Source organism: Fulmarus glacialis, unplaced genomic scaffold, assembly GCF_000690835.1.
Source record: "Fulmarus glacialis isolate BGI_N327 unplaced genomic scaffold, ASM69083v1 scaffold3184, whole genome shotgun sequence".
NCBI lineage: Eukaryota > Metazoa > Chordata > Aves > Procellariiformes > Procellariidae > Fulmarus > Fulmarus glacialis.
This window is the reverse complement of record NW_009208475.1, coordinates 2627-10486: the sequence shown is the minus strand read 5'-3', so window position 1 is coordinate 10486 and position 7860 is coordinate 2627. Positions and strand designations below refer to the sequence as shown.

Genomic DNA, 7860 nt, shown 5'->3' with positions numbered 1-7860 from the left:
CTGGGCCGGTCGTTGTGAGCTCCCGTCCTGTCCCGTCCCGCCCCGCGTCCAGGCCTGCCGTGGCGCAGGCAGCCGGGTCGGCCGCTGTGCTGGTGCGCAGGGAGAGGAGACCCAGCGCCCGCTCTGCGGGGGCATTCGGGGGCTCCGAGGGCTCTTCAGCCAGCACGTGCCAGGGTCGCAAACAAAATGCCCCAAAACACCCCAAACAATTTTATTTTTTTATTAGGAGAACCTTGTAATTGCATTTCAGTTGTTCTACATCTGTCGTCTTGGTTTTTTTAAATACATCTGTCAAAGCTGTCCTACCATTCACTTTTCATCCACTTAGTTGTTCATTAGCCCTTCTTACACAGTTACCCTGTGGCTTGAGGAAAATACTCTTACAGAATTGCAGGCCGGTTTTGCTGCCAAGATATCAAGCTTGACAGAAATCCAACACCTGTGCAATGAAAGAATAAATATAATGAGTTCAGGAGTTTAGCTTTATTTAAATTATGTCTGCAGTGAGGCCCAACATCAAATATTCATGTGCCTAGTGTGCTTGCATGCAAAGTGGTTCATGTGCAGTACAGCTCCATAAAAGAATAGTAAAGATTATACCCTTTTTTTGATACCACTGATAATATATTTTCAGTGATACCAGTGGTGGTATTGTTTATTTTGTTCTAAACATTATGTTACAAAGGCATATTTACTTAACACAAATCTGTATGTGTAGGATCAGGACAAAAGGTTTTATTTACACTTAATGTAGTACTCTATTTGTTACTTCTAAACCTGCTCGTTTTAGATTCATTATTAACTGGCATCTTTGTTAATACCCATAATTAAATTCTAGTTGATGCAAAAATAATAAACCTTTTTTCCCCCAGGATTTTTTGTTGCAGCAGACAATGTTAAGAGTAAAGGATCCTAAGAAGTCACTGGATTTTTATACAAGAGTTCTTGGAATGACGTGAGTAGAAGTTGTATGCCACCATAAGTTTGTTTTTTCCTACTGTTCTTCTGAAAAGTTTTTGTTATTTTGATGTAATTATACTAATTGGTCTAACTACATAAACAATGCTGGCCCATCAGCTGATGCCCAGTTGGACAATCTGGCAATCTCTGAGAACTCCCACAGCACAGTTAATGCCTACGCTGCAAATGAACTAATATTGGCCTTCACTAGAAATTTCTTTTTTTCTTAAATAGGTCATTAATTATCAGTGTACAACTTGCTTACTTCCTCCTCACTGAGCCTGCAGCTAACTGGTAACTTTTATGACAGTGCTTATAATCAGGAGTCATTGCTATAAATCCTGAAATTAAGTTTTCTACTAGTTCTCAGAGGTGGCTTATGACCACCTCCAGTCATAGGAGACCAAGGCAATGGAAGCTGGAGACAAGGTCCAAACTTAGTCTTTTGGAGAAGGCTGCTGGGAAGCAGATGCCCATGTTTATGCTAAGGCTCTGTGCACATTCTTGACATTTGAAATGAGTTATTTAAAAAAAAAAAAAAAAAATTCTAGCATATTTTTAAACATCTTGAAATGAGTCCAGACTAAAGTAAAATGAACTACTTCCACTTTAGTGAAGATGTGGGTAAGAAAATAAAAACTAAATACCTAGTAAGCTGAAAAGGAAATTAGATTGTTTTTGCATGCCTACCTGTTCTGGTTAAAAGTCGTACATAAAAATGGTTTGAACTATTCCACATCATCTCTGGTAACTAGCTGAAAATAGAGATGTATCAAATATTTCACAGGAAAGTAGGAGACATCTTGCATCTAGTAAAGGGATAAATTTTACAAGCAGCTTTTTCTCACCTCAGGTATTTTTTAGTTGATTAAATTGTCACATTTGAAATGGATTTTATCATTATACCTAGCTATTGAAATTGTAAAAATATTTCATCTAAAGGTATGTTTGGTTTTTAATCCTTGTGTTATTAAACTTTGTCTGGTGCCAGTGAGCTCCCCAGAATGAATAAGTCTCAAAGTAAATCTTTTTATTCCTTGGTGGTATTTTAAAGTGGATAAACATAAAGATCTTCCTGAGGAAATACGGACAAGTAACAGAGTGGCAGCCTCAAGACTTGAGCCTTTGTACTGGCTTTGCTATCCAATTACTGATAGTTTGTCTTTTAAGCATCTGATTTTTCTCATTTTTGTAGATTTGTAATGTATTCTGGAATGTTTCTATGTGATAGTTCAAAATATAGCTATTTTAAGATGTGGATTACAGTCAGAAAGGCAAAAAATCACAGCAATAATTCTTCCATGGGGGAAGCCTCTTGGTTTATTTGCAAGCTACCTGATGACCTTTTTAAGTTACTGTTTCAAAATAATTGTTGCCATTTAGACTGCTTCAAAAATTCGACTTTCCTACTATGAAGTTCTCGCTCTATTTCCTGGCGTATGAAGATAAAAATGATATTCCGAAAGATAAAACTGAGAGAACAGCTTGGACCTTCTCTAGAAAAGCTACACTTGAACTGACACAGTAAGTGTTAATATAATGAGAGATGACATTTAGCTAACAGTGATTAAACAGAAGTGGATGAGTGTAAATCCTGTTGGATTGAACAAAAATGTAATAATTACTGTGGAAACATCTTCACTGTCATATAGCCTTAAAATACAGCTGAGATCTTGGATACTTGACAAGCTTAATCTTTCTCTTTCCAGAGCTCTTTCAAACTGCTGGGTGAACAGTGGAACATAAACATGAAATAATGCTTGCTGTATTTTGAGTATGCATGCCATCTGGGTAGGGAAGCCACAGAATTTAGAAAAACCCAACGTGATTAGAACTTCCTTTGGATCCCCAGAGCATCCTAATAATGGATAACTATTGCTTTTGGAATCTGATCAAAAGAGGTATTAAGTCAAAACATACACCCCCCATAAACAGGACAGTTTGGTTAATGCTACTAATCATTGTAATTGTGCGGAAAGAATCTCCCCAGTCAAATACCCCACTGTCTTGCTTGGCTTTGGGACCTGCTACCTTCACTGTTTGTTCCCCAGTGATGGGTAGATAAACTGACTCAGGAAGCGCAACTTTCTCTCTAATCTGAATGAGGCAGGAGTGAACCTGAATGCTAGTGAAGGGCTGTGAACATGGCTGGATTAGCCCCGAGACTATCCCTAGGACCTGTGACTAGGAAAAATCTTGATAGTTTAATGAATGCAGCCAACAGCTGAAATTCTCTGGCTTCTTAGGAGAAACAACTTACCCTCCTGAGGAAACACAACATTTAGGATTTGTTAATTTCGATGCTTTTCTTCAATGTGTAATAATTACTTCTTACAGCAACTGGGGCACTGAAAATGATGAAAATCAGTCTTACCACAATGGCAATTCAGATCCCCGAGGATTTGGTAGGTCTTTAGTTTTGTGTTTGTAGTTTTTAAGCTTTGGTTTATTGTGATTACATTTTTTCTCTCATGTATTGGGGAAGAATGGAGTTTCACATGTTTTTTAGAAAACATATAAACACTGTGCAAAGGTTGTTGGGTAGGTATATACTGTAGGCTTTATTTTTATGAGAACTAGTAGAGAAAATATTTTAAACTTGTATGGATGAAAGGACTTTTTTAGTAGGTTATTTTGAAGAAAACGTACTAGCACTAGGAAAGAAGGGAACTTGCATCTCATTCTTTAGCTCTCTTCTTCCAGCATGTATGCTGTGAAAGATTGTGAAAATAGGTAAACAAATGTGTTTCAGAGTAATAAGCCACAGTTACAAGAATCTAATCCTTTGGCAAGCAAACACACGCTAATGGTAACTACTGAATGAAGAACAGTAATTGCTCTTGTGTGTCAGATTATCACAGTCTTCAGACTGATTTACATTTGGATTTCTGTTTTATAATCCACTGGTTACCCATTTTAAGCTAGAAGGAGAATTCTGTTTGTAGCACTGCGGATAGTATTTGTGTGGGTCGATTTGATATTTTCAGTGCTTGAAAGGTCATTGACTTGTGAAATAAGTCTCATACTCAATCTAGCCACTTGACATTTAAAGCTTCTGAATTGATTTGTAAGCTCAGGCCTTGCATACTGCAAGTGTTACTCTCTACATGATACAGCGTTAATGATAAACTCTTCATACTGTTGAACTGAGGAAATGCAACAAAATCCTGTTATGTGGACATGCTTTGAGAAAGGAAATACAGATAAAAGAGTTTGATTGAAAATCTTATTTTTTTCAACTCCAGATAATATTCTCATCTAAACAATATGAGATATTTTAACTCTAAAGTTCCTATTTTAAAAGGCATTATCAAAAAGCCAACTTTCTGAAGGAGAACAGTATTATCCAAAATGCTCTTCTTTCTGGAAGCAGTTTTTCTCGTATACAACCATATCTTACATGAACTGCAGCATGTAAACTTTTTCCTAGAACATCTAGCAATATTTACAGTGTACTTCACTCTTTTTACCTGTTGCACAGGACACATTGGAATTGCTGTCCCTGATGTCAATAAAGCTTGTAAGAGGTTTGAAGAACTAGGAGTGAAATTTGTGAAGAAACCGGATGATGGTAAGTCTTGATCAGAAATGCAAGACAATTTTTTTCCTTGTTTTTAATATATACTGCCTAGTAGATCTTCCTGGAAAGCTGGGTAATATGTTTCTAGTAGTCGTCACTGCCTAGAAGGTGCTAGAATCAGTTACCCCTGCACCCTCTTACCGTGGGCAAAACTGATAATAGATCCATCTCAATACCAACAGTTAATCAGTCTAGCTACGTGCCTTATGTATGTAGTCTGACCTTCACTAAAATTCACATGCTCTGTTGATGTCATAGTATACTACTGCCTAGAGTTACTGCAGAATTTACTTTAACATGGATCAAATTCCCACATTTCATATCTGTTTGTTCTTACCATATGAAAATAAGATGACTCAGAAAACATAATTACTCCCACCCATTAAAACTGAGTAATTCTTCACTTTTCTGGCTATTTTTAGTTAAACCACCTAATGCCACCTACTAGCTATTATCATGTTAATTCTTCTGTCAGCTTTGGTAGAAATAGCCTCATTAGTCTATATCATATTTGACTTGTATAACTTTCGCTAAAAAATGCGTAACGTGTAGTTCAAATGTCTAGAGAATACATAAACAGAGAATCTCTGTGTCAAAATAGCCTAAAATGCAGAAATCAGTGGTGGCAAGTCTTGCTTGCCATTTTTCAACGGGATTCTCTTTCATGAAGAGACCTCATGAGCATTTTAGGACTGATGCGTTCCAAAACAGACATCTAGTACTCGGCAGCATGCACAAATCTGTGATACTATTTCTTCTTTCTGGCTATAGAAACTAGACTGCTGGCTGTACTAATGGTGGGGTTTTTTTTAGTTTGAAAGTAATATTAGTACATGAAGCTTCAATTTACACATATTGGAATTGATCTTCTAGATTCCTTGCTAGAGGAATATGAACAAGTAACTGAAAAAAGACTTAAGTGATTTTCATCTTATTCACTTGTTCTCAGCTGAGGCAAATGTAAGAAGTGCAGCTGAAAACTTAACTTGAACACAGATGTCTTGATTTAAGAATTGAACTTAGTATTTCTAGGATTTTAGAGTTTCTGAGCCCTTTTTTAATTTGTTCATCACTTGGTGAACCTTGAGAGAGTTGAAGTGAGAGCTCCTGACTTTGATTCTGTATCACTGCACAGCTCTAAGTTCGTAGGAGGGGAGGGAAGCTTAGACTGTAAACGGAATAAATCACAGGAAAGAACTCTTGAAGCAGTCAAGGGAGGGAGGGCAGAGATCAAAGGCTGTTTTTTAACATGAAGAAATAAAATTGATGCAGCAAATGCCGAGGAGGAGGAGGAAGTTTTGAACTTCACATTCATTGTTTGTGGAGCAGGCTGAGAGACCTAATGTTATTTTTTCCCCTACATTACTGAATCAAACACCTAGTATTCTCTCAGAAGTTTTTGTAACTAGAATATATTAAGAATTAAGTTGATTCTGTTACAGTAAATAGCCTAATAGAGCAAATATAATTAAAAGTGTGTGGTTAACATGCCAAAATAACGTGTTAAGCTGTGCTATCCTGATCTACTGTTGAAGACAACTTTTGGGGACCCTGTTTAATGAGTAATATTTTTTCCAATAGTAAAATTTAAAACATTCCTGCCCGCATTTCTCTGTTTTATGAAGTGATGCAAATGTGTACTGTAAACCACATCGTGGGGGAAAAACAAACAAAAACCAGTAACGTAAAACTTCAGTGTGGAGGCAGGAATGATGGGAGATGAACAGGGCAGAGGAACGCAGGATTTTATACTGGCAAAGCCAGATCAAGAAAATATGTCAAAACATCCTGGAGCACAAAAACATTTTTTCTGAATCTAGAGGATGAACACTTACAGGGGCATATGCAGAATTTCAGTCAACAGAAGATAGAATTTCAAAGCGACTTACGACTTTGTTGAGAGTAGGATTGACAATTTAGCATACAAAGATCTAATGCTGATTAAAAACTAATCTGGATGTTTTCAGAATTAGCTGTCTAAATTTGAATTAATTCTCAAGCAAAAGGAAAAAAAGGAAAAATACTCTTCAAAGTAGTCATATTTGACATTAAGAACTAGTCATGTTGTCTTAACTTTATCATCTTGGTTTGTTTTGTTTTTTTTTTTCCTAATAGGTAAAATGAAAGGACTTGCATTTGTTCAGGATCCTGATGGCTACTGGATTGAAATTTTGAATCCTAACCACATGGTCACTCTCACTTAGTTCTAATGAAGTATATTATATAGGAGATGCACACTTTCAGAGTGGAGAAAATCTGTAACAGTGTTTGTGAAATTCTCGCTTAATGGAGAGGAATCAGTCATGTTCAAGGTCTCCTCTAAAACTATCCCCTGGGACCACAGTGTACTTGAATTCCTTTTTGTTGTCCTGTGATGCCACTGCAATTTGCTTCCAATTAGCAATACTCAACCATCTTTTGGAAAAGCACTTACACAGATTCTTCTCTTAAACACTGATTATGTTAATAGTTCAATAAACACTCTCAAAAGATATGTGACTAGAAATTCATTGCATTTCACACTGTTTAGATTTAAACTAACAACAACGACAAAATCCTGTGTTACTACTGATGATTTTCAACTAGGAGATTAAAAAAAAAAAAACAACTTCGGAATTTTTTTTTTTTTAATGAAGTCAAAAGATCCTGAAGGCTTCATGCCCTATCTTGTATACTAGAAAATAAAATGTCAGACTAACTTTGACTTGAGTAGTAGCATGTTTATGAAAGTCCTGATCTTACTTATATTATGCCAAGTAAAACTCTCTAAGGAGCAGCCTTAAACAGCCTTGCCTGGAACAAGAAACTTTGTGGAGGCAATAAATCAGTCCAGCAGAAAGAATTCAGTCTTTCAGCTTCTGGCTGCTGATTGACAGCCAAGATAAGAGGTCTCAGTTGCTAACTCACAGTGATCCTTCTTGTCTCTTCCAACACTAGGAAAAACTTGGTTATAATTTTTGTTTCAATGAAAGTTTATGTTTAACTTAAATGCTCTGTATGTTCTGCATTAGGAATTTAATGAAAGAGAGTATCTGAAACAACAGTTTCCTACTAGTAGATGTTTTGATCTGCCCTCTCAAAACGAATGACGGTTACTGAAATAGCAGGAAAACATGTAACATTTACGTATGTTACACAAAGTACTTGATTTTACACTGTTCCACCTGTTATGAACAGTGTAGAACATGTCAAGTTTTGAAATCCTGTTGTTCCTTGTAACAAGGAAAAAACCCTCTGCCCTCTTACTATGGTTCAAGTAGCACTTCTACTAAGTCTTCAGTTATGTGACTTGAGTAGTGTAATGGCATTGCAGTTTACTC

The 7860-nt window shown here is 36.6% G+C and overlaps 1 protein-coding gene across 1 annotated transcript; it reads left to right on the top strand.

Moving 5' to 3' along the window:
• Positions 1-873: 873 nt before the first annotated feature.
• GLO1 (glyoxalase I) lies at positions 874-7034 on the top strand. The gene is made up of 5 exons (XM_009576476.1): positions 874-955; positions 2344-2484; positions 3298-3365; positions 4442-4531; positions 6656-7034. Exons 1-5 carry the CDS (start codon positions 894-896, stop codon positions 6742-6744), a joined length of 450 nt encoding a protein of 149 aa, XP_009574771.1. The 5' UTR covers positions 874-893; the 3' UTR covers positions 6745-7034.
• Positions 7035-7860: the final 826 nt, after the last annotated feature.

Coding starts and splice junctions, on each gene's coding strand:
- GLO1 (XM_009576476.1), top strand. CDS start 894: ATGTTAAGAGTAAAGGATCCTAAGAAGTCACTGGATTTTTATACAAGA. Junction 3,366..4,441: donor TTCAGATCCCCGAGGATTTG/GTAGGTCTTTAG, acceptor CCTGTTGCACAG/GACACATTGGAATTGCTGTC. Junction 4,532..6,655: donor TGTGAAGAAACCGGATGATG/GTAAGTCTTGAT, acceptor TTTTCCTAATAG/GTAAAATGAAAGGACTTGCA.